Source organism: Orcinus orca, chromosome 9, assembly GCF_937001465.1.
Source record: "Orcinus orca chromosome 9, mOrcOrc1.1, whole genome shotgun sequence".
Taxonomy (NCBI): Eukaryota; Metazoa; Chordata; class Mammalia; order Artiodactyla; family Delphinidae; genus Orcinus; species Orcinus orca.
Window position 1 is genome coordinate 36,276,011 of NC_064567.1, and position 25,974 is coordinate 36,301,984.

The 25,974-nt window shown below is 35.8% G+C and overlaps 1 protein-coding gene and 1 long non-coding RNA gene across 5 annotated transcripts in view; one reads left to right on the forward strand and one right to left on the reverse strand.

Annotated features, from left to right (window-relative positions):
* TMEM168 (transmembrane protein 168) overlaps positions 1–24,962 on the forward strand; it is a 53,081-nt gene extending 28,119 nt beyond the window's left edge. For 3 of the 4 annotated variants that reach the window (XM_004269879.4, XM_049715217.1, XM_049715216.1), the window contains exons 3-5: positions 7,880–8,022; positions 10,334–10,608; positions 19,734–24,962. In XM_004269879.4, coding sequence (XP_004269927.1) covers positions 7,880–8,022; positions 10,334–10,608; positions 19,734–20,281 — 966 coding nt within the window. In that variant the 3' untranslated portion in view covers positions 20,282–24,962. Of the gene's footprint in view, positions 1–3,638; positions 6,448–7,879; positions 8,023–10,333; positions 10,609–19,733 lie in introns of those variants that run through there. The other variant, XM_033428256.2, reaches the window with a different exon arrangement.
* LOC125965496 (uncharacterized) overlaps positions 11,010–25,974 on the reverse strand; it is a 61,661-nt gene continuing 46,696 nt past the window's right edge. Inside the window, exons 4-5 of the long non-coding RNA XR_007479439.1 lie at positions 17,163–17,241; positions 11,010–11,145 (exon numbers count right to left, since the gene is read on the reverse strand). This is a non-coding gene — a long non-coding RNA (uncharacterized LOC125965496). The remainder of the gene's footprint in view (positions 11,146–17,162; positions 17,242–25,974) is intronic.

Consider the following 25,974-nt stretch of genomic DNA (forward strand, 5'->3'; position numbering starts at 1 on the left):
GGGTGATTTCCTACCTTTGTTTTATGTTTGCCTTTACCAGTGAGCTTTCCCACTCATAATTTTCTTGTTTCTAGTTGTGGTCTTTTCTTTTTTGCCTAGAGAAGTTCCTTTAGGATTTGTTGTAAAGCTGGTTTGGTGGTGCTGAATTCTCTTAGTTTTTGTTTGTCTGTAAAGCTTTTGATTTCTCCATTTAATCTGACCAAGGGCCTTGCTGTGTAGAGTATTCTTGGTTGTAGTTTTTTTCCCTTTCATCACTTTAAATATATCATGCCACTCCCTTCTGGCCTGCAGAGTTTCTGCTGAAAAATAGCTGAAATGGGCATTCGCTTGTATGTTATTTGTTGTTTTTCCCTTAATTGCTTTTAGTATTTTTTTCTTTGTGTATAATTTTTGTCAGTTTGATTACTATGTGTCTCAGTGTGTTATTCCCTGGGTTTATCTTGTATGGGACTCTGCACTTCCTGGACTTGAGTGTTTCCTTTCTCATGTTAGGGAAGTTTTCGGCTATAATCTCTTCAAATATTTTCTCAGACCTTTTCTCTCTCTCTTCTCCTTCTGGATACCTTTAATGCAAATGTTGGTGTGTTTAGTATTGTCCCAGAGGTCTCTATAGACGGTCCTCATTTCTTTTCATTCTTTTTTCTTTATTCTGCTCTGTGGCAGTGATTTCCACCATTCTGTCTTCCAGCTCACTTACTCGTTCTTCTGCCTCAGTCATTCTGCTATTGATTCCTTCTAGTGTATTTTTCATTTCACTTATTGTATTGTTCATCTCTGTTCTTTAAATCTTGTTCTTTGTTAAACATCTCTTGTATCTTTTTGATCTGTACCTCCATTATTTTTCTGGGTTGTTGGATCATCTGTACTATCCTTACTCTAATTTCTTTTGCAGGTAGGTTGCGTATCTCCTCTTCATTTGGTTGTTCTTATGGGGTTTTAATCTCATTCCTTTGTCTGGAGTATATTTCTCTGCCTTCTTATTTTGTCTAACTTTCTGTATTTGTGGTCTCCTTTCCACTGGCTGCAGGATCGTAGCTTTTCTTACTTCTGGTGTCTGCCCCCTGCTGGGAAAGGTTGGTCCTGTGGCTTTTGTAAGCTTCCTCGTGGGAGGGACTGGTGCCTGCCCACTGGTGGGTGGAACTGGGTCTTGTCCTTCTGCTGGGCAGGACCATGTCAAGGGGTGTGCTTAGAGGTTGCTGTGAGCTCAGTACAGCTTTAGGCACGTTGTCTGCTGATGGATGGGGCTGTGTTCCTATCCTGATGGTTGTTTGGCCTGAGGCATTCTGGCACTGGAGCCTGTAGGCTGTTGGTTAGGACTAGGTCTTGATACCAAACTGGCAATGACCTCTGGGAGAACTCATGCTGATCAGTATTCTCCGGGGCCTCTGCCATCAGTGTTCTTGCTCCCCCTCCCCACTATTTAACCACAGCTGCCCCCCATCTCTGCCAGAGATCCTCCAAGTCTCGTAGGTAGGTCCAGCCCAGGTTCCTATGGAGTTACTGCTTTGTGCTGGGTCCCAGTGTATGTAAAGCCTGTGTGCACCCTCCAAGAGTGGAGTCTGTGTTTCCCCCACTCCTCTGGAGCTCCTACGCTCAAGCCCTGCTGGCCTTCAAAGCCCAATGCTCTGGGGGTTCCTCCTCCTGATGCCAGACCCTCAGGCTGGGGAGCCGGACATGGGGCTCAGGACTTTCACTCTTGTGGGAGAACCTCTGCAGTATAATTTTCCAGTTTGTGGGTTGTTCACCTGGCAGGTATGGGATTTGATAATGTCACAAAAGTACTCCTCCCATCATCTTGTTGTGGATTTTTCTCCGTCTTTGGATGTAAAATATCTTTTTTGGTAGGTTCCAGTCTTTTTTGTTGTTGGTTGTTCAGCAGTTAGTTGTGATTTTGGTATTTTTATGGGAGGAGGGGGGCTCAAGTCCTTCTACTCCGCCATCTTTTCCAAAATAGAGGGGCAGCTTTTAGTTTGGATGCTTGCTGTCTCTTTCCTCAGCGTGTGCTGGCCTTTACCTTTTTATGTGGGGTGTGCGGGTTCAGCGGCCCTTGTGCACTCACAGGACAGTGGGGGCAGGGCTTGGCACCTGCTTGGGGGTCTCCTGTGGGCGGCTGCTATCTGTGCACTCCTGGGATAGTGAGGGCAGCCTGCTTTTAGGTCTCATAGTGGCGACCTGTGCCCACCTCTGGAGCCCAGGATGGCAGTGATGACTTGCGCACCACCACCCCCTCCCACCAACAGCTCCTGTGGGCGGTGTCCTGTTGCCTGTGAGCACTCACAGAGAAAGGAGCTCTTAATGGTGGTCCCACCCCTCTCCCCCTGCACCCCCAACAATGGCACCTTGCCTCTGTGGCAGGCCCTGGCTTCTTCTGAGTACCCCCTCTGTTGCCACAGTCTAGCCTCTTCAGGCTGTCTCCATGCAGCCAACCCTGGTCCCTTCCCTGGGTCTGACCCCTGAAGCCTGTACTTCAGCACCTAGCCCCCACCCTCACCAACAGCTGAGCGTCTCAGGCAGGGGAGCACAGGGTGGCACTGATGACCTTCTGTGCAGGTGACTGTTTTGCCTTCTGCAAACCTGTTGCTGCACTCTCCTCCTAGGCTCCAAAGCTCCCCTCCATCCAGGCTGATTTCCCTACCAGTGAGGGGACTCCCCAAAATTCAGGAACCTTTTCTCATTCACAGCTCCCTCCCTGGGGTGCAGGCCCTGTCCCGATTTCTTTCTTTTTCGTTTTCCTTTTGTCCTACCCTGTTACATGGAGGTTTTCTTGCCCTTTGGGAAGTCTGAGGTCTTCTGCCAGTGTTCAGTAGATGTTCTATATGAATCGTTCCACTTGGAGATGTGTTTTTAATGTTTTTGGGGGGGGGGGAAGGTGAGCTCCCTGTCCTACTTCTTCACCATGTTGATCACCCCACCAATAATTATTTTATATAAATGGCTGACATAATTTGAATGTACAGTCCTCCCCCGGTATCCACAGGGGATTGGTTCCAGTACCCCCTGTGAATACCAAAATTCACAGTTGCTCAAGTCCCTTGTATTTATGGTGTAGTACAGTTGGCCATCCATATCTAAAAGTTCCCTATCCACTTTTATGTGAATAAGGGTTTAATTGATCAAAGCATTTTCTATTATAATGGAGCAACATATGTAATAGAAGGTATAGGAATTGAAAATAATGAAATTATCAATATTTGTAGATAAGATGATTACCCGTTAAACCTAAGAGTTAACTGAAAAAGCAGTTGAAGTTGCTGTAGTAATAGTTGTAAGAATTGTTGCATCTTTTAAGTTGTAAGCTATGTCAAAAAATGGTAATTGTGCTCACATCATTAACCCAACCAATATACAAACTATGTAAATTCTCTTGGACATACATAAGTTGTATGAGAAGAAATGGTGTTTATAGCGGAAATACATTTTTTAATATGTACATTACATCCTTTAACGAATTTGCCTCCTGACATTGTATCCTATTAGTGATCCAACCTGGATTAAGTGGTCAAACCTGGATTAAGATATGTAGACTGTTAATAACCCCCAGCATCCTGGAAGAAACAAACATCCTCTTAGAGAAGGTATAATTATCCTAGGTCCAAAATTAATCATATAATAGTTTTTTTGCATACAGTGTTCAGCTCATAAATAAACCAGATGCACGCACACACACACACTCACATGGCATTGAGAGCAAGAAGCAGCAGAACCAACAGACAATAGGCAGACCAAAAAGTCTTGAGATATTGGAATTATCAAACAAAGAAAGCCATCATACTTAGCAAGTTGAAAAAAAAGCAAAGATAATACATAATGGTAGGAAGTTAGAAATTATAAGAAAGTGACAAGGCAGATTTGAAAAAGAACTAGACAGGTTTTAGAATCAGAAAATAAAATATCTGAAATTCATTCAGTGTGCTAGTTTAACAGATTAGACAAATGAGAAGTGAGCATTAGTGAACTGGAAAATATAGTTCAGATGAAGCTATGAAAGAAGGAGCTTAAAGAGGAAAAATAGAGAAAATACTATACAGAGAAAAGGATAAGACTCATTGAGGATACAGAGAGATATCATCTGTGTTTTACTGGAGTCCCAGAAATAAAGGAGGAAATGTAGGCAAAAGGAAATATTTGAAAGGATAGACAGATAGGCCAGTGGAACATAAGAGTATAAAAGTAGATACCAGAATACTTGATTTATGACAAAGATGGCACAGTAATGTGGAATGGTTGAGATTTTCAATAATTAGTAATTAGATAATTGGGTGTTCACATAAAAAACTTAATTTGGACTGTTATTATAAAAATAACTACATTTGGATTATAGACCTAAAAGCAAAGTGCAAAACAACAAAGCCTTTAGAGGATAATGTACAATACCTTCTTGACTTTTATGTGGGTGGAGAAGATTTAACAAGACACAAAATGACTATGTTACACTTAAGAACTTAAGCAAAAAACAGCATTAACAGTCACAGAGGGAAAGGTATTTGCAATACAACCAACTAAAGACTTTTTTTTATACATCTTTATTGGAGTAATTGCTTTACATTACTTAATTAATTACATTACATTAATTAATTGCTTGACAATGTTGTGTTAGTTTCTGCTGTACAACAAAGTGAATCAGCTATATGTATACATATTACCCATATCCCCTCCCTCTGGAGCCTCCCTCCCACACTCCCTATCCCACCTCTGTAGGTCATCACAAAGCACCGAGCTGATCTCCCTGTGCTATGCGGCTGCTTCCCACTAGCTATCTATTTTACATTTGGTAGTATATGTAAGTCCATGCCACTCTCTCACTTCGTCCCAGTTCACCCTTCCCACTCCCTGTGTCCTCAAGTCCATTCTCTACGTCTGCGTCTTTATTCCTGCCCTGCCACTAGGTTCATCAGTACCATTTTTCTAGATTCCATATATATACGTTAGCGTACGGTATTTGTTTTTCTTTTTCTGACTTACTTCACTCTGTATGACAGACTCTAGATCTATCCACCTCACTACGAATAACTCAGTTTCACTCCTTTTTATGGCTGAGTAATATTCCATTGTATATATGTGCCATATCTTCTTTATCCATTCATCTGTTGATGGACACTTAGGTTGCTTCCATGTCCTGGCTTTTGTAAATATGCTGCAGTGAACATTGTGGTACATGTCTCTTTTTGAATTATGGTTTTCTCAGGGTATATGCCCAGTAGTGGGATGGCTGGGTCATATGGTAGTTCTATTTTTAGTTTTTTAAGGAACCTCCATAGTGTTCTCCATAGTGGCTGTATCAACTTACGTTCCTGCCAACAGTGCAGGAAGGTTCCCTTTTCTTCACACCCTCTCCAGCATTTATTGTTTCTAGATTTTTTGATAATGGCCATTCTGACTGGTGTGAGGTGATACCTCATTGTGATTTTCATTTGCATTTCTCTAATGATTAGTGATGTTGAGCATCTTTTCATGTGTTTGTTGGCAATCTGTATATGTCTTCTTTGGAGAAATGTCCATTTAGGTCTTGTGCCCAGTTTTGGATTAGGTTTGGTTTTTTTTTGATATTGAGCTATATGAGCTGCTTGTATATTTCGGAGATTAATCCTTTCTCAGTTGCTTCGTTTGCAAATATTTTCTCCCATTCTGAGGGTTGTCTTTTCGTCTTGTTTATGGTTTCCTTTGCTATGCAAAAGCTTTTAAGGTTCATTAGGTCCCATTTGTTTATTTTTGTTTTTATTTCCGTTTCTCTAGAAGGTGGGTCAAAAGGATCTTGCTGTGATTTATGTCCTAGAGTGTTCTGCCTGTGTTTTCCCCTAAGAGTTTTATAGTGTCTGGCCTTACATTTAGGTCTTTAATCCATTTTGAGTTTATTTTTGTGTATGATGTTAGGAAGTGTTCTAATTTCAGTCTTTTACATGTAGCTGTCTAGTGTTCCCAGCACCACTTATTGAAGATGCTGTCTTTTCTCCATTGTATATTCTTGCCTCCTTTGTCATATAGGTGCATGGGTTTATCTTTGAGCTTTCTATCCTGTTCCATTGATCTATATTTCTTTTTTTGTGCCAGTACCATACTGTCTTGATTACTGTAGCTTTGTAGTATCGTCTGAAGTCAGGGAGGCTGACTCCTCCAGCTCCCTTTTTCTTTCTCAAGATTGCTTTAGTTATTGGGGTCTTTTGTGTTTCCATACAAATTGTAAAATTTTTTGTTCTAGTTCTGGGAAAAATGCCATTGGTAGTTTGATAGGGATTGCATTGAATCTGTAGATTGCTTTGGGTAGTAGAGTCATTTTCACAATGTTGATTCTTCCATTCCAAGAACATGGTATATCTCTCCATCTGTTTGTATCCAACTAAAGACTTTTATCTAAAATATACTGAGAGCAAAATAAAACTGTAAATCAGTGACAGAAAGGCAGCCCCGTGGCAAAATGCTTCACCGAAGATGAAACCAAAATGATCAAAGGTATTTAACATAAGTAATAATCAGAGAACTCCATACTTATTCTGGTTTTGTTTATCATAGGGGAAAATTAAAAGGAATCTAAATACAACAAATAGGAAATCAGCTAATTAAAATTTTATAAATATGATAGTAATGCCATTTGATATTTACAAATAATTTAGAATTACATTAATGGGCTTTAACATATTAAAAAGTTTGCAGAACATTATATATCATTGCACTTTGGTAAGAAACTAAATATTTGTGAATATTTATATATATTGTATGATGTCTGAACATATTTTAAAAAGTTAGCTGTGTGTGGATGATGGTACTTGGAATTATTCTAATCATAGTTTTACTCATTTGTATTTTCTATTGTTTCTAAATTGAGCATGTACTGTATTATTTATGTAACTGATAACACAGAATGTACCAAAAATAGGGCATTATATCCATTTTTCCATTATCGGAGTCAACTTTATTTTTTTATTGAAATTCCGATCAAATGAACCACTTCTTAGTGTTAGAAAACTGTATTCATGCACATAGACACATAACTCTGTAATATGTGCAGTAGCAACACAAAAAATGTGGGATACTATCCGTATTGTAAAAATATAGGTCAGTTCTGAGTGACTCATCCTTCCTTTTCCTTTTCATTTAAATGGATCCTTTAATTTTTTGTTTGTTTCTTTTAATTGCAAATACTACTTAAATCTTGTCTTCTCTTAATATGTCTCCTGTCTCCCTTTTTCCATTCTGTTTTTAGGCTGCTTAAATGTCTTCAATATATGTCTTTATATGTATGTATGTATGTATGTATATATATATATATACTTTTTTTTTAGTTTTGAATTTATAGTCTAGAGCTTTTCAAAGGAAAAGTTTGTTATAAGTTTAATTTAAGAATGGAATTCATTTTGATAGCTTTAAGGAGCTTACAGTTTAAGATTTTCTCTTAATTTCTGGACATTTCACAGGGGAAAAAAAAGCCCTTTCTGAAGTACCTTTTCTGATAAAGTAAATGAGTGTGTTATTTGTAAAATGATTTAGAGCATGTGGGTTTTAACAGGAAAGGATTTGTTTTGTGGCTTTTTCTCTGTCATATCAAGGGTGTGGTTATATTTTTGTTTTGTTTTTTAGTTTGAGTGGGATGTTACTTGACATCCCATCATAAAAATACAGCACGTCATAAAAATGCAGTGTGCTGTATTTGTTTTGCCATGACTTCCAAGCAGCTTAGAGGTAAATTTAGCGTTCATTGCTTATCCATGTATACACTTGTCTCTTTCAACTTATAACGATTTTTAGGTCATTAATTATCCTTTTTATCCTTTTTGGAAGTAGAGGCAAAAAATGAATATGCGTTTATGTAAATATATATACATATACACATATATAAGTTCAGTCACACACTCTGTGTAAACATGCTGTTTTAAATTTTTTTTAGCCAACGAATGGAATCTTCTTGAGCATGTTTCTGATTGTTTTGCCATTGGAATCTATGGCTCATGGCCTCTTCCATGAATTGGGTAACTGTTTAGGAGGAACATCTGTTGGATATGCTATTGTGATTCCCACCAACTTCTGCAGGTACAGTAACCTAGTATAATAAGTAATAGCTACTTGACTCTTAATATTTTGCTAATATTGGTATAAGATGATAGCTCATATTTTCAAAACTATAATATTCTCAAAGTATAATACTCTTGCTTTTTTATTTTCCATTTATCCCAAATGTTTAAAAACCTTTATCTACTCTGAGTAATAATATAATCTTCAGGGTTCAATTAAAATTTTATTTTTGATAAATGTGATTAGCTTTTATTTTAGCTAAAAATCATAAAATATGAATGGATTTTCATAAAATATGAATGGATTTTCTAAGTAAAGTTCCTGCCCTTTCTTTAGAGAGGGATATCTTGTTTAAGAAAATGTGAAACAACATGGTGAAGTATAATAGAATGTACACTGGACCTCAGCGTTCTAAATTCTAGTTCTGTGTTACTTTAGGCAGATCATAACTTCTCTGGACCTCAGTGTCTTTATCTAAAATGCAAACAATACCATTCTGCCCATATAGAGAAATGTTATGAAGAGCTAATGAGACTATAAATGTAAAAACACTACTAGAAAGTGTCATACAAATACCACGAATTCAAAAACATTGGCAGTGAAGTATTTGATTGCAGTTTTATTTGGAAATATTTTTGACCCCAAATGTATGGCAAACCTGTTTCAGTCTGTAAATATTGCCAAATTTTAGTTTTTCTTTTGTAGTTAAGTACCTTTGAAGTAGAAAAAAATAGTTCCTTGCCATTAATGAATTCTGTTGACCAAGCAGTCATCATACTTTCCTTGGCCAGGGGTGGGAGAGGGCTTGAAATGAAGTTTTTATCTGATTTCAAATATTTGACATAAAAACACGTAGTAAATATTTCCTCCATATTAAAGACTTGATACTGAAGATTGAAGATTCTCATGAAGATTCTCATGAGAAGATTCTCATGAGAAGTAAAAGAAATAAGTTTAGAAGGATCACATAAAGTAAGATATGACAACTCTGCAGGAAGAATATGTGGAAGTAGTAATTTGCACCGTTAGATTTTTATTCTGTTATAATTTTTGATTATGCATTGCTTTATTCTTTTGCTATTTTGTGGCTGTTAAATGATACAGATAGGGACAAAATGTTTTGTTCTTTTAATGAAAACTTTTATAGAATTAATAGAATAGTATTGATAATACATGAAGCAAAATATAAAGTTTTCAAAATTCCTACTAGAAATCTCTTTTCTGGATAAGAGTTATGATTTTTTTCTCCCTCAATATTGATTTGATTCTGCTAGTTTTAAGACTTGGTTTATTATCTTTACTAAAGTACCATTTTACATGTATTCCAGGATCAGGTCTAAGTCTTCAGTTAGTATTCAATAGTATATAAGGCAGTGGACCTAAATAGTAATAATTTTTTTAAAATAAATTTATTTTATGTATTCATTTTTGGCTGCGTTGGGTCTTCGTTGCTGCACCTGGGCTTTCTCTTGTTGAGGCGAGCAGGGGCTACTCTTTGTTACAGTGCGCGGGCTTCTCATTGCGGTGGCTTCTCTCATTGCAGAGCACAGGCTCTAGGTGTGCGGGCTTCAGTAGTTGCAGCGCGTGGGCTCAGTAGTTGTGGCTCACGGGCTCTAGAGTGCAGGCTCAGTACTTGTGGCACATGGGCTTAGTTGCTCCGTGGCATGTGGGATCTTCCCAGACCAGGGCTTGAACTCATGTCCCCTGCATTGGCAGGCGGATTCTTAACCACTGTGCCACCAGGGAAGTCCATAATAATTGTTTTAAAATGTCATTTATTAAAAGGTAAGTTCTATCATTTATGTACCTTAAGTTAGTAAAACTTGAACACAACTTTATAAAGCCTTTATAAAGGCTGTCTTTTTCAACACAAATTAAATATATAATTTAAAATATCACTTCCATGTTTTGTTAAAATTTTTTTCTCAAAAAAGTACTTTCATTATTGTCCCCACCCAGGTATTCTTGAAACATTTTGGGGGTAGAATTAGTACAGTCTTGCTTTTTAAAGTTTTGTTTAATATCTGTCATTTGGTAAGAAGATATGAATAAAGAATGAAGAGTAGTACTATCTACATTTGGAGATATTCTCCCAGCTTCCAGTTTTATTGATAAGAAATATAATTTTTAGAAACTAGGCTTTGATTTTCCAAGCTTAATTCTTATCACTGTAGAAAATTTAGGAAAGATGTTTTTCTTAAAAAAAAATCCTGCCATTTAATTAGCCACTTATGATTCTTAGATAATTTATTATAAATGAAGAATAGGATTGTGACATAGAATGAACACTTCATAAACACTAAAATGATCTTTTTTTCTCCTTCTTCAGTCCTGATGGTCAGCCAACACTTCTTCCACCAGAACATGTACAGGAGTTAAATTTGAGGTCTACTGGCATGCTCAATGCTATCCAAAGGTTTTTTGCATATCACATGATTGAGACCTATGGATGTGACTATTCTACAAGTGGCCTGTCCTTTGATACTCTACATTCCAAACTGAAAGCTTTCCTTGAACTTCGGACTGTGGATGGACCTAGACATGATACGTATGTTTTGTATTACAGTGGGCACACCCATGGTACAGGAGAGTGGGCTCTTGCAGGTAAATCCACCTCTAGCAATTTCACTATTGTAAAAATATGCCTATTTGTGGAAATCTGTCCTTCACACTGAAACATTAAGTTTCCAAATTCTCAGTTTTCCACTTCACAGATTACCAAGTATACATACGACTGTTTTGTTTGCCTTTTCTCTGGCATACTTGTTTAGCATAATTTTAGTAATCTCTAAAGGTTTTGAAAATTATGTTTTGTGTTGATTGGAAGAAAAAAATCTGACTGCTTGATCTAAGACTTATAATTAGTTTCCCTTTAAAGTATTTTCAGAATTATTAAATGTAGTTACATTTTTCAGAAGCTGATTAACTTATTTGACTAATACTTGTAAGTCTTTAAGGTGTTACAGGATGCTGATTTCAATAGTTCTTCATATATGGAGTTTTATTTATGTTAGAAAGCTCACCATAGTTTTAAGCAGCAGGTGATATGATATGGTTGGAGTAGTGCTTAGGTCAGTGCTTGGTCCTCATTTGCCCCAACAGTGTTGTTTGAGGCAAGTTTCTCTGTTTCAGTTCTCTCATCTGTAAATAGAAGGGGTAATATTAAGTCTCCTTGCCAAGGGAGAAATGAGACCCTGTAAGTCAGAGGCTTTGTTTTATGAATTACTTGCTTAGTGCCTGGAAGAGAGTCTGGCATATAGTAGGAGATCCTTAAGTAATATAGATAGATGGATGAAATCACTGAATGAATCACAAAAAAAGGTAATTTCTTATTTTAGATTAGAAATAGTTTTTAGATTTAATTATGTCCTACTTTTTTTTCTATAAAATATTTCAGATGTTTTACACCATGAACACAAACAATAAAATAATCATAAAATATAAGTAGAAAACGATATTCAGATCAAAGAAAAATATAAAACAAAAGTATTATGGAAGGACAGAGGTAGAACGCCAATACAAGAACTCCAGAAGAAAGGAAATAAACTCAAGGTTAAAGGAGACACGATTCCAAACCATCATGGTCTCACTAATTTCATGCCAGATTGGTTTCCAGGGTTTTATTATAAATACATTTTTTGGTTTTGCAAATAAATATTGAATAACTCAATGGCTGTCTAGAAGGAGTAAAGGCAAACTAATACTTACTGAGCACATTTGAAGCATAGCTACTATGCTTGGTACTTTATACACATTATTAGATTTAATCTTCACTTGAAATTTTTTGAAGTAAATACTATCATCTCTATCTTCAGTTTTCAGAGGATGAAATGAAAGCTGAAAGTGGTTACATAACTTATCTATAGTCATACTACTACTAAGTGATGGAATCATGATTCAAGCCCAGATCTCCCTGACCCCTAAAATCTTCCCCCTATTGCACCATGTTGCTGCCAAAGATGAAAACCATGAAGATAGAGAAATGGCATGTTCTGGTTCAGTAGATATTTTTGTTAGCATGGTTCACCCATTTTCAAAACACTGTAATATAGAAGAAGCTAGTCAGCATTAAAACTACGTCAGTATAATGGTTTATAAAATCATTTACTTGACCTATACTTTTTAATAACAGTGTATAAAATAACTTTTTAATTTTTATGGCTATTTCAAGTTCAGGTAAAGTATAGCATTCTGTGTACTTCAGAGCACAAGAGAAAAAGTTCTAGTCTGTTCAAAAATCTTTACAGAAATATATTTCAGACCCCAAAACAGGGATTGATTATTGAAAACTACTGCAGTGCTTATAATAATAACCTCTTCCCTAAGCAAATGGGTCGAAAAAGGCATAATTTTGGTGGCCATGCATATATCCTTAGTAATTTTTAAGTTTTAAAAGAAAGTAATTTAAGAAGCAAACATGTTGTACGTTTCCATGAAGGATTTATTACTTAATGTAAACATTTTGCCAAAAGTTTGCATTTTTCTTAAGTCCTTTAAAATTTATCTCAAGTATTTTTTAAAAGGTGGCTTTGGAAATAAGTTCTAGATGTTCAGTTTACTGATTTTTTTTGTTTGTTTTTAGTTTATTTTTGTGTATGGTGTTAGGGAGTGTTCTAATTTCATTCTTTTACATGTAGCTGTCCAGTTTTCCCAGCACCACTTATTGAAGAGACTGTCTTTTCTCCATTGTATATCCTTGCCTCCTTTGTCATAGATTAGTTGACCCTAGGTGCGTGGGTTAGCTCTGGGCTTTCTATCCTGTTCCATTGATCTATATTTCTGTTTTTGTGCCAGTACCATACTGTCTTGATTACTGTAGATTTGCAGTATAGTCTTAAGTCAGGGAGGCTGATTCCTCCAGCTCTGTTTTTTTCCCTCAAGAATGCTTTGGCTATTTGGGGTCTTTTGTGTCTCCATACAAATTTTAAGATTTTTGGTTCTAGTTCTGTAAAAAATGCCATAGGTAATTTGATCGGGATTACATTGAATCTGTAGATTGCTTTGGGCAGTATAGTCATTTTCATAATATTGATTCTTCCAATCCAAGAACATGGTATATCTCTCCATCTGTTGGTATCATCTTTAATTTCTTTCATCAGTGTCTTATAGTTTTCTGCATATAGGTCTTTTGTCTCCCTAGGTAGGATTATTCCTAGGTATTTTATTCTTTTTGTTGCAGTGGTAAATGGGGATGTTTCCTTAATTTCTTTCAGATTTTTCATCATTAGTGTATAGGAATGCAAGAGATTTCTGTGCATTAATTTTGTATCCTGCAGCTTTACCAGATTCATTGATTAGCTCTAGTAGTTTTCTGGTGCCATCTTTAGGATTCTCTATGTATAGTAGTATCATGTCATCTGCAAACAGTAACAGTTTTACTTCTTTTCCACTTTGTATTCCTTTTATTTCTTTTTCTTCTCTGATTGCTGTGGCTAGGACTTCCAAAACTATGTTGAATAATAGTGGTAAGAGTGGACATCCTTGTCTTGTTCCTGATCTTAGAGGAACTGCTTTCAGTTTTTCACCACTGAGAATGGTTTGCCTTTATGATATATGGCCTTTATTATGTTGAGGTAGGTTCCCTCTATGCCCACTTTCTGGAGAGTTTTTATCATAAATAGGTGTTGAATTTTGTCAAAAGCTTTTTCTGCATCTGTTGAGATGATCATATGGTTTTTATTCTGCAATTTGTTAATATGGTGTATCACATTGATTTGCATATATTAAAGAATCCTTGCATCTCTGGGATAAATCCCACTTGATCATGCATGGTGTATGATCCTTTTAACATTGTTGTTGGATTCTGTTTGCTAGTATTTTGTTGAGGATTTTTGCATCTATATTCATCAGTGATATTGGTCTGTAATTTTCTTTTTTTGTAGTATCTTTGTCTGGTTTTGGTATCAGGGTGATGGTGGCCTCATAGAACAAGTTTGGGAGTTTTCCTTCCTCTGCAATGTTTTGGAAGTGTCTGAGAAGGATGGGTGATAGCTCTTCTCTAAATATGTGATAGAATTCACCTGTGAAGCCATCTGGTCCTGGACTTTTGTTTGTTGGAAGATTTTTAATCACAGTTTCAATTTCATTACTTGTGATTGGTCTGTTCATATCTTCTATTTCTTCCTGGTTCAGTCTTGGAAGGTTATACCTTTCTAAGAATTTGTCCATTTCTTCCCGGTTGTCCGTTTTATTGGCATAGTGTTGCTAGCAGTAGTCTCTTACGATGCTTTGTATTTCTGCAGTGTTTGTTGTCACTTCTCCTTTTTCGCTTCTAATTTTATTGATTTGAGTCTTCTCCCTCTTTTTCTTGATGGCTAATGGCTTATCAATTTTGCTTATCTTCTCAAAGAACCAGCTTTTAGTTGTATTGATCTTTGCTATTTTCTTTGTTTCTATTTCATTTATTTCTGCTCTGATCTTTATGATTGCTTTCCTTCTGCTAACTTTGGGTTTTGTTTGTTCTTCTTTCTCTAGTTCCTTTAGATGTAAGGTTAGATTGTTTGAGATTTTTTTTTGTTTCTTGAGGTAGGCTTGTATAGCTATAAACTTCCCTCTTAGAACTGTTTTTGCTGCATCCGAAAGGTTTTGGATCGTCGTGTTGTCATTGTCATCTGTCTCTAGGTATTTTTTAATTTCCTCTTTGATTTCTTCAGTGATCTCTTGGTTATTTAGTGACACATTGTTTAGCCTCCATATGTTCGTGTTTTTCCCCCTGTAATTCATTCCTAATCTCATAGTGTTGTGGTCAGAAAAGAAGCTTGATATTTCAGTTTTCTTAAATTTACTGAGGTTTGATTTGTGACCCAAGATGTGATCTATCCTGGGGAATGTTCTGTGCGCACTTGAGAAGAAAGTGTAATCTGCTGTTTTGGGATGGAATGTCCTATAAATATCAATTAAATCTATCTGGTCTATTGTGTCATTTAAAGCTTGTTTCCTTATTAATTTTCTGTTTGGATGATCTGTCCATTGGTGTAAGTGAGGTGTTAAAGTCCCCCACTATTATTGTGTTACTGTCTATTTCCTCTTTTATAGCCGTTAGCAGTTGCCTTATGTATTGAGGTGCTCCTACGTTGGGTGCGTAAATATTTACAGTTGTTACATCTTCTTCTTGGATTGATCCCTTGATCATTGTGTAGTGTCCTTCCTTGTCTCTTGTAATAATCTTTATTTTAAAGTCAATTTTATCTGATATGAGAATTGCTACTGCAGCTTTCTTTTGATTTCTATTTGCATGGACTACCTTTTTCCATCCCGTCACTTTCAGTCTGTACGTGTCCCTAAGTCTGAAGTGGGTCTGTTGTAGACAGCAAATATATATGGGTCTTGTTTTTGTATCCATTCATCCAGTCTGTGTCTTTTGGTTGGAGCATCTAATCCATTTACATTTAAGATAATTATTGATATATATGTTCCTATTACCACTTTCTTAATTTTGGGGGGTTTGTTTTTGTAGGTCTTTTCCTTCTCTTGTGTTTCCTGCCTAGAGAAGTTCCTTTAGCATTTGTTGTAGAGCTGGTTTGGTGGTGCTTAATTCTCTTAGCATTTGCTTGTCTGTAAAGCCTTTAATTTATCCATTGAATCTGAATGAGATCCTTGCTGGGTAATCTTGGTTGTAGGTTCTTCCCTTTCATCACTTTAAGTATATCATGCCACTCCCTTCTGGCTTGTAGGGTTTCTGCTGAGAAATCAGCTGTTAACCTTATGGGAGTTCCCTTGTATGTTATTTCTCGTTTTTCCCTTGCTGCTGTCAATAATTTTTCTGTCTTTAATTTTTGCCAGTTTGATTACTGTGTGTCTCAGCATGTTTCTCCTTAGGTTTATCCTGTATGGGACTCTCTGCGCTTCCTGGACTTGGGTGGCTATTTCCTTTTCCATGTTAGGGAAGTTTTCAACCATAATCTCTTCAAATATTTTCTCGGGTCCTTTCTCTCTCTCCTTCTGGGACCCCTATAATGCAAATGTTGTTGCATTTAATGTTGCCTCAGAGGTCTCTTAGGCTGTCTTCATTTCTTTTCATTCTTTTTTCTTTATTCTGTTCTGCAGCAGTGAATTTCACCATTCTGTCTTCCGGGTCATATATCCGTTCTTCTGCCTCAGTTATTCTGCTATTTATTCCTTCTAGTGTAGTTTTCATTTCAGTTATTGTGTTGTTCATCTCTGTTTGTTTGTTTGTTCTTTAATTCTTCTAGGTCTTTGTTAAACATTTCTTGCATCTTCTTGATCTTTGCCTCCATTCTTTTTCCAAGGTCCTGGATCATCTTTACTGTCATTATTCTGAATTCTTTTTCTGGAAGGTTGCCTATCTCCACTTCATTTAGTTGTTTTTCTGGGGTTTTATCTTGTTCCTTCATCTGGTACATAGCCCGCTGCCTTTTCATCTTGTCATTCTGTGAATGTGGTTTTTGTTCCACAGGCTGCAGAATTGTAGTACTTCTTGTTTCTCAGTTTACTGATATTTATATTATCTTTTTCATTTCTTAGGAAATGTAATAGACACCAAGATAAATAGCATAAAAGTGTTCTTAAATTTTCATTCACTATGAATAAGGAATAATTTATGAACACAAACTCTAAAGTAGGGTAGTATTTTAGGCAAATGTCTAGCAGTTACATTCTGCAGTGTTATCTTTATAATATTTTTTTAAGTATGTCAATAAGTTAACCATTATAGAATTCTTCTATTAGGCCAGAAGATCTGTTCGTGTATGTGTAACTTTCTTTGTGAGAGTCTTTGTTGTAAAAATAGGAAAAAAAAATGGAGAAAGCATAGCTTGACAGGCCTTCCCTTTCCCATGAAGGCTAGGTTTTTGTCCCATAATAATTCAGCAACTGTATACTCCCCCACGGCCTGAGGCACCTGGCTCAGTGGATGAGTCCTCTTTTCAGTCAGTTCCTGGCCCTGGCCTGCCTGAAACAACCCTCAAAGGTTGATTCTATCTCAGAAGTAGTATTGAACACCCCTGCCCTGAAGAAAATGCTTTAATTCATTCCAGGCCAAGTGACAAAGAACTCTAAGCAGTGAGCTTTATCAATAGGTATTTTTCTAGAAACGTCTAAATTGGAAACATCACGACTCAATTTTACTTCAGCAAGTTAAGAGTAGGTCCAAAAATCACTGTGAGAAAGAGAATCTGTATGTGCCCTTTATCCCATACCTTTACTGTTAGTACTTCTTAGAATATGTAGTCTTCTTACGTTTATGGGGCTCCATAGTGTAGAACCTGATATTTTTGCCTGTTTGAGGGTAAAAAACAATTATGGTAATGACAAGAGAGACAGAAATACATAAAAAAATGTAGAAAACCTATAAAGCAGTTTATCACAGGTAAACAAAGTCTTTAAAAAGCAGTCTCAATTACTTGAACTGTTGGCTTGAATTAGATTACTTGAATCAGATGGCTGTTATCTGAGATAAATGTAAATATTTTGCATCTGGGCCAAAAGCCAAATGCAACATAGAAACTGTTCATAGGAGAAAGCAGAGCAAAACAAAACAAGAGCAATAGTATAAAGGGCTTTAATACTGCTTTAAATTTCTTGCTGATATCTAAAGAGTGTGTTTATAAGAGAATTAGTGTAGAGTGTGCTGAAGAATATTTATTGAAATAGTTGTAGAAGGCAAGTTAGAACGATGATGCAGGCAAGTTAGAACAATGATGTTTTGTGGCAGATGGAATTTGTATAACTCCTCTTGTAATCTGTGTTGTCCTGGCATCTCCAGAGACGTTTAATAAAACTGGCCATAAAGAAAAGTGAGCTTGATCATATTTAAAAAGATATCTCCTGGGGCTTCCCTGGTGGCGCAGTGGTTGAGAGTCTGCCTGCTGATGCAGGGGACACGGGTTTGTGCCCCGGTCTGGGAAGATCCCACATGCCGCAAAGCGGCTAGGCCCGTGAGCCATGGCCACTGAGCCTGTGCGTCCAGAGCCTGTGTTCCGTAACGGGACAGGCCACAACAGTGAGAGGCCCGTGTACCGCAAAAAAAAAAAAAAAAAGACAGTAATATGTGAAAAATAGTGTCTCTGAGATGATTGATAGGTATGAGTGTAAGAGCAGTTCATGAAACAAATTTTTCATTGTCACAGTCTAAGATACAGCAGGCTGATGAATAAAAGAATATTAATTATTCATAAAGAATGTCATATACCCTGACTTTATAGGTCATATTATTAATAGAATCCAAATTCTAAAGGATTCTCTATCTCTTCAGTATTGTCATTTTGATAGTTTAGCAAAGAGCATGGTTGCTCTTGTTAAAAATACATATTCTGAAGTTAGGTTGTTGGAACTTGTATTAGTAGATTGTAGCATGTTAAAACTTTTTTCTAATTATAAAAGTAACATATATTCAACATAAAAATTTTGGATCACATGAAGAAGTATAACAAACACCACCTGAAATCCAAATACCCGGAAATAACTATTGCTGTTATTTTTGTAGATACACTTCTCTGTCATGCTTTTTCTAATATCATAGATATTTTTGTCATTAAAATTTCTTTATAAATATCATTTATTATAAACCTCTTCTCATAAGGTTATACCATAATTTATAGCCGTTCCCCCAGTAGTTTCAGATTTTACACTATCTTAGATAGCAGTGGGAAGATGAGCTTTATATGTATTTTTTTGTCTGCATTTCTGCCCTTTCCTTAGGGTAAATTCCTAGAATTGGAATGACGGGATTAGAATACCATTTGAGACAGAGCCAGGACTAGGGTGAGGTGAGCATGGCAGTTGCTTGGGGCACAGAATTTAAGAGGGTGCTAAAAATTAAATGATGAAGATAACATTTTAATGCAATATATTTAAAAATCAAAAGTTAATGCAAAAAAAACCATCCATAATGAACCACATGTAAATACTAGCTGTAAGATATATTTTTAAGTCAGAAATATATTTACTTTAGACCTTTCTGGTATATGTTTTTTTAATCCTTTATTGTTGTTCAGGTATAAAACTGATTTAAAAATAAACCCATTCCAAATTCATTCTTGTTACTGGTAGGAAGGGTGTTTTTCATCTCGTAGGTAGCTACATATGAGAAGATAAGTTAATTCATTAGAAGTGTAGAACGGGGTGAGCCAACATTTGCTGTAAGGACCAGATATTTTTGGCTTGGTAGGCCATAAAGTCCCTGTTGCAACTACTTAGCTCTACCATTGTAGTATAAAAGCAGCCATAGACAGAATATAAATAAATGAATGTTATTTATAGAAATATGAAATATAAATTTCCTATAATTTTTACATGTCACAAACTTCTCTTTAAAAAATTTTTTTTTACCATTTAAAAATGTAAAATCAGTTCTTAGCTCTCAGGCTATGCAAAACAAGTGGCAGGCTGGATTTGACCACGAGCCATAATTTGCTGCCCCTGATGTAGCATATTTGCTTTGCTGTATAATTTTAATTTTTTTCACTAAATTGAACTTTATAAAATAATTTTATTTTATCATAGCATACCCCTTTAATGTGAATAACAGGATGATTGGGGGGTTGGGGGTGTTTTGGTTTTTTTTTTTGGTTTGATTTTTCACCTGAAGCTGAAAGTCTGTTTTTTGTTTTTAAAAATTCTTCTGAAAGAGATACTTTGAAAAAAAGGCTCCCTCTTTTTTTTTTCTTACATATTTTAAGAACTTAAAGAAAATACACTTAAGACAAAAGAGTATTCTTAGTAAGACACTTCAGAAATTCTTGCTCTACTGAACTTTCTGTTGTTCACAGGTGGAGACATACTACGCCTTGACACACTTTTAGAATGGTGGCGAGAAAAGAATGGTTCCTTCTGTTCCCGACTTATTATCATATTAGACAGTGAGAATTCAACCCCCTGGGTGAAAGAAGTGAGAAAAATCAATGACCAGTACATTGCAGTGCAAGGAGCAGAGATGACAAAAACAATAGATATTGAAGACGCTGACCCACCGCAGCTGGGTGACTTTACAAAAGACTGGGTAGAATATAACTGCAACTCCACTAATAACATCTGCTGGACTGAAAAGGGACGCACAGTGAAAGCAGTGTATGGCGTGTCAAAACGGTGGAGTGACTACACTCTGCATTTGCCAACGGGAAGCGATGTGGCCAAGCACTGGATGTTGTACTTTCCTCGTATTACATATCCACTAGTGCATTTGGCAAATTGGTTGTGTGGTCTGAACCTTTTTTGGATCTGCAAAACTTGTTTTAGGTGCTTGAAAAGATTAAAAATGAATTGGTTTCTTCCTACCGTGCTGGACACAGGACAAGGCTTCAAACTTGTCAAATCTTAATTTGGAACCCAAAGTGGAATATTGTTGGGAGTTCATTCTACCAGTTATCACTAACTTGCCATTTTTTGCATATTGTATTTTTATTTGTAAAGAATATCTTGTTACTTCTGTAGCTGCTCTCATTTTGTCTTTTCTCCAGTAATTATGGTATATGTAAGGTGTTGGGAATAAGCACTATTTTATACTAAAAATATGTAGGGAGTCACAAATGTTGACTTTGTAAATGCATAAGAGATGTTAAAAATAATAACAATGCACTTTGAGGAATGTTTGCATATGCCTCTGATTAGAAAGAAGACACTCTGCTCTGCAGTGGCCAATGAAGAATTACTAATGCCTTATTTTCTAGGCATAGATTAAAGAATGTAAACCAGACAATTTGTTTACTATTATAAGAAAACTACCAATTTGCTTACAGAAGATTATTTTTTGTGAACAGTAGGTTTGAGTTCAAGGCCATTTGAAGAATTACAAGCTCTCTCTCAGAAAAGGGAAAAGGAAGAAGTCTGCTTAAAATGAATGCAAAATTTGCTTGTAGTCCATCACGTTTAGTTACTTGGCTATGACCTGTTATCGGTATCACAGAGAAGCCCAAATCACTGTTTAGGTCAAGACATTCTTCATATAGGTAACTGTAAGAAGCTAGAGCCTACAAATTGCTCCTTCATGCATTGTTAGGGGCCTATGAAAGCACTGGCAGTTTTAAGGGTCTTTCTCAGGGTAACAATGTTTTCTTAATGAACAATGTTTCCAGCTGCAAATTCCTTCCAAAATAAATTGTCTTCCCTTTCAAAAAGTGATCTTAAGAAATTTAGCCATTTGTCGTTGATTTAGGCTATTTTCAGTACTGAGAAATGATTTTGATCTCTAGAGTTAATGCTCTGTCATGAAAACTATTTTTCAGATCCCCATTACTGGTAACACTTTTTTCTACTGAAGGTCAAAGGATTGGAAACAGGTGATTTTTCTTCATGTATACATGTAATGTATTATGTAAAAAAGTATTCATATTGGCAATTTTACTTAAGCATAATGGTGTGGTTGTAATTTTTAAAACTTAATGCAGTGTTTTCTCGGATTAAAGCAGGCATGGATCAGGGTATCTCCTAAGAGGTAATTTACCTCCTATTCCCTTCCAATAATCCTTACATTCTAAGTTTTCATCTCTGAGAAATAACAAGAAGGGAATAGAATTAAATTGGGGGATGATCTAATCTTTGTTGTTTAAATGGTGTGACGTCTCACCATTAAAGCCGTTTTTTCCAGCCTCAGAGAGAGTAAATAATGCCTCTACCATCTTCTACCTGGTGACTTGAAGTTTTAGTTAGGAAGAAGTCACTTAGCGTCAGGGAACTTGTATACCACTATCTATGCAGCGTTGTTATATAGAGTCTGATTATTTCTGCGTTTTGAGTATGATTTTCCTAATGTTCTGAATAAAATTTTGTCAAAAATTAATTTTTCACATAATGTGCAAATAACAGTTATTGAATGTTTTAGTGTATTAAGAGAGAGAGTCATAAAAAATGTCCAAGTATTAGAGTTCATTGTTAGTAGCACGTTGATTTAAAATTTTCCAATATTTGGTTACATATTTATATAAACATCATCCAAATGAAATAGTACATAGTGTTTCATTACTATTCAAAAATAGTGTAGCAGACAAGCCAAGTGTTAAAATTATGAGCTTACAGCTAAAAAACAGTTTAATTAACGTTAAGTAAAATCATCTTTTAAATTCTGAGCCAGTATTAAGCCAACTAGCTTTAACTAAAGTGTATCTCTTTGAGAAAGCCAAACATAAAAGTATATCCTACATTCTTTATAAAGTGATACTAAGATTTTACTAAAAATCACATTCAAAAGGTAGCAGACATTTTTACAGCAACAAAGCTAATATTTTGATAAATATTTTCTATAAAGTACAACCAAAAAAGGTCTGGGCTAAAAATGTGACTTGAGCCTATTTATTAAGTTTGATGAATTCTCCTACCCATACAAATAAGACACTATAAATGACTCTTAGGAGATGGCATCCTAAATTAAAGATGCCTATTTAAAAACATTCAAGTATGATAAATGATAGTATGGAGAAGGAATATTACAGGAAGGCTAAATTGATTGGTTATTTTTACCTAAAGATTAAAAAACAGACCTGACAATGAGACTAATTTTCTTATGGCTTCCATTTTATATATCATGTTTAGGAAGGAGTTACTTGAAGTGATAGAATTTATGTTAGGGCAAAATTTTACCATTCCACTAAAAAGAGATAACATGGAAATGTTTTTCAACATAATGTTGACTTAATTTGTTTCCTTATATGATACCTTGCTAAAACCATAAAAGACTCCCCTCTAAAAACATCTTTTTCAAATGTATACACTGTTATGTGATAAATTAAGGAGTCAAGTTCTTTTTCTCATAATTTTTTAGTTATGTTATTATTTCATTCAAAAGTTTAATTTGCTCTGACTAAACTCTTGGGATATTTGGATTTATCTTTGCATAGCTTTCTATCTCACTCTTCTTAATAAATATGAAATTCTATAGACAAGACCTTTTTCAGAAAACCATTTTTATGAACACTTTTCATAAATTACATACTTTTTAAAAGTTACATTGCTAATTCAAATGCATTTATATTTAATGCATTAGTGGGTAGAATTTTTTTGGAGTAAAATCTTCACTAAAGTCTATTTGTAACTGTACATTTTGTTTGTAAATTTTGGCTTGAATATATTTGCTGTTTTGGATACTGCATTTTTTATAGGTATCCTTTCACATTTAGAGCATAGTCTCTTTCAAAATAATGTTCTACATTACCTTTCCACAGGTGATGTGATAGTTAATATTATGTATGCCAAAAGAAAATGGCTTAATTTTAAGCATGTGATTAAGTATATTTGATAGTAAGTGCTCAAAGGAGTTAGATCTGTCAGTACTTTTGAACATCTCCTCTGTTGGGAAGTAACTAGACTGTCATCTCTTCAGGCAGAGGCTTGCCCATCTTGGTATTTCTGGTACACAATTACCCAGAAGAGTGCCTTGCCTATAATTCTTATTATTTAAAAAATATTTTTGACTGAGTGAATGAATTTAGACTCCTAATGAGAAATTGGAATAACTTGATTGTAAATTATTACATTTTCTTGACAGTTTTACCTTAAGTGGATATTACTTCAAGATCCTCATTAAATTAATAATTACCAAAGACAGTTACAGAATCAGTGAAAGGAAAACTAATATCACATTTGTAGTTAAAGAGCCATAGGATCAAGATTAGGGAAGGAAAAACTTTGTTTGAATGAAAACATAGCTGATATCAATCACCAAAAAGTGGCTTTTTGTGGGTTGAGTCCCTTTTCCTCATGTCTCCAATATGATTAAGGTTGAATCTTTCATTGATTTCCCATTAGAAACATATAGACAGGTTGGAGATTTATCACAAATGGAAATTATTGAAAGAAAGTCTGACAGATGAACAAAGAAAGAATTCGGCTGTGCCTGTCACTGACAACTAGACTGTAAAATCAGAGAAAATGGGCCTGTGAACATAAGCAGGTTCAGGACAAGTTAGGGAAACTAAAATTATATCAGCTTTGGAGTATCCTCACTAGTTGCAACACATAGGTGTACAGTATGATACAATGAAATTTAAGCAACAATTGTTCTGAGCAACTATTTTGATAAAGTAATTTACATTTATGTTTTTTAGGAGATATTACTTAGACCAAAGATGATTCAAAATTGAAATCTGTAGGCTAATCACTAAGGTTTCTTCAATATTAATATGTAAAAACCCTTTTGATTGATTTAAAAGTCAAATTGGCCAATCATCTTGTGTGATGACCTCAGTATTTTTTTTTTAAGTATCAACTTAAAATAAGTAGAGTAAGTAGACAAGTTTAGTAAAATTCTGTTGTTACTGTTTGGTTTGGACCTAAAAATCTTGATCTATCTTAAATCAGTGTGGCAGGGTCAGTGAGAAATATGGCATATCTCCCTAGATCAGCAATATTTACTCCCATGTGATGTAAAAATATTTTTATATTAAAACATACCAATGTACTGAGCAATATTTGCATTAATTTTTAGTGTAAATCACAAGACTTCAAAGCATTTTAATATTGCACTAGGTCCTTTGTTCTCCTTACTGCAGAACACTGAAGATTCTTTGGACACAATTTTGGACGTTAATGATACTCTATATTAAAAAGAAAAAAAAATCCTTTGTCTTATGTCCTGGAAACACAAATAGCACGATGAATTTTCGCTAAAAAAATAATTTTGTTTGAATATATATGGAACTTCAGGTGGGTACTGTTTTAATGCAGTTTTATAATAGATATTTCTAGGTTCTTTGGAGTCCTTATACATACTGATTTCTTGTTCTACACAACTAGGTATTGGTAAGGAAAGTGGGGTGAGGATTTTGATTTGTAATCTACATCCCCATGCATTCATACTCATTCTGACCTATTTCTCTGCTATCTAATTAGAAGAGATACTACTCTTTCCAAAACCTAACCTTTGGATTCCTTTCCTCCTTTCTACATAAAACTAATTCATCAATAACAATAAAAGTGACAATGGCTATCATCTGTTGAATGTTTTTTTATGTTCTAGGCACTGTGCTAACCACTTCTGTATACATGATTTCATTAAACCCTCACAACCACCTTTTGTGATGGATGTACTTTTATTTTATGAATGAGGAAACTGAGTCAATGAACTTAAGTAACTTTCCCCACATGACACATCTATGGATAAGAAGTTGGGTCTCAAACTCAGCTCTAAACCAGATTTTATGTTGTGGGGACTCCCACATACCAAGAAAAGGAAGGTTTTACTCGGGTATGTATACCTACATACCCTTTAGAGAACTGTTTGTGTATTTTGTCAAGGGGGTAGACACCTGGCTATAAGCATGTAAGCATAGGGAAGAGGGACAATTGGTCAATATAAAGACCTTCAATTATTAATTGTACTAATATCAGCCCCACTTCTCAGCTCCTTCCTTAATTTTCTAGCAGTCTCTGATGCTAGAGCCTTTCTGGGGTTGTACTGGACTGCTCAGACACACCGCCCCAGAAGCATATTCTGGGAGGCTGCTAGGCTAGTGCTTGCTTTTCTCTGCCACCCAGTTCATACTCTTTTATCCATTTTGTCTTTGAATGTGTGCTGAAATCTCTGGTCTGATAATAGATCCCCCCATTCCCTACATCTTGATGGTATAGTCACTTGTTTATTCCTTTAAACTGGAGGAGAAGATATAGAGGCATGTGTTCACTATCTTGAACTCAAAGCCAAAGTAAGTTTCATTTAAAAAAAATGGTGAGGGCTTCCCTGGTGGCGCAGTGGTTGAGAGTCCGCCTGCCGATGCAGGGGACACGGGTTCGTGCCCCGGTCCAGGAAGATCCCACATGCCACGGAGCGGCTGGGCCCGTGAGCCATGGCCGCTGAGCCTGCGCGTCTGGAGCCTGTGCTCCGCAACGGGAGAGGCCACAACAGTGAGGCCCGCGTACCGCAAAAAAAAAAAAAAAAAAAAAAAAAACGGTGCAATTGACTTTTACTTCTGGTTTGTGTATAAAATACAAAAGAACTTTGATCCAGTGGAAACATTAGAAAAATTCCAGGTTAAAATAAACATACTCTTTATTGGAGCTGCTGCAGAATAGTACATACAAACA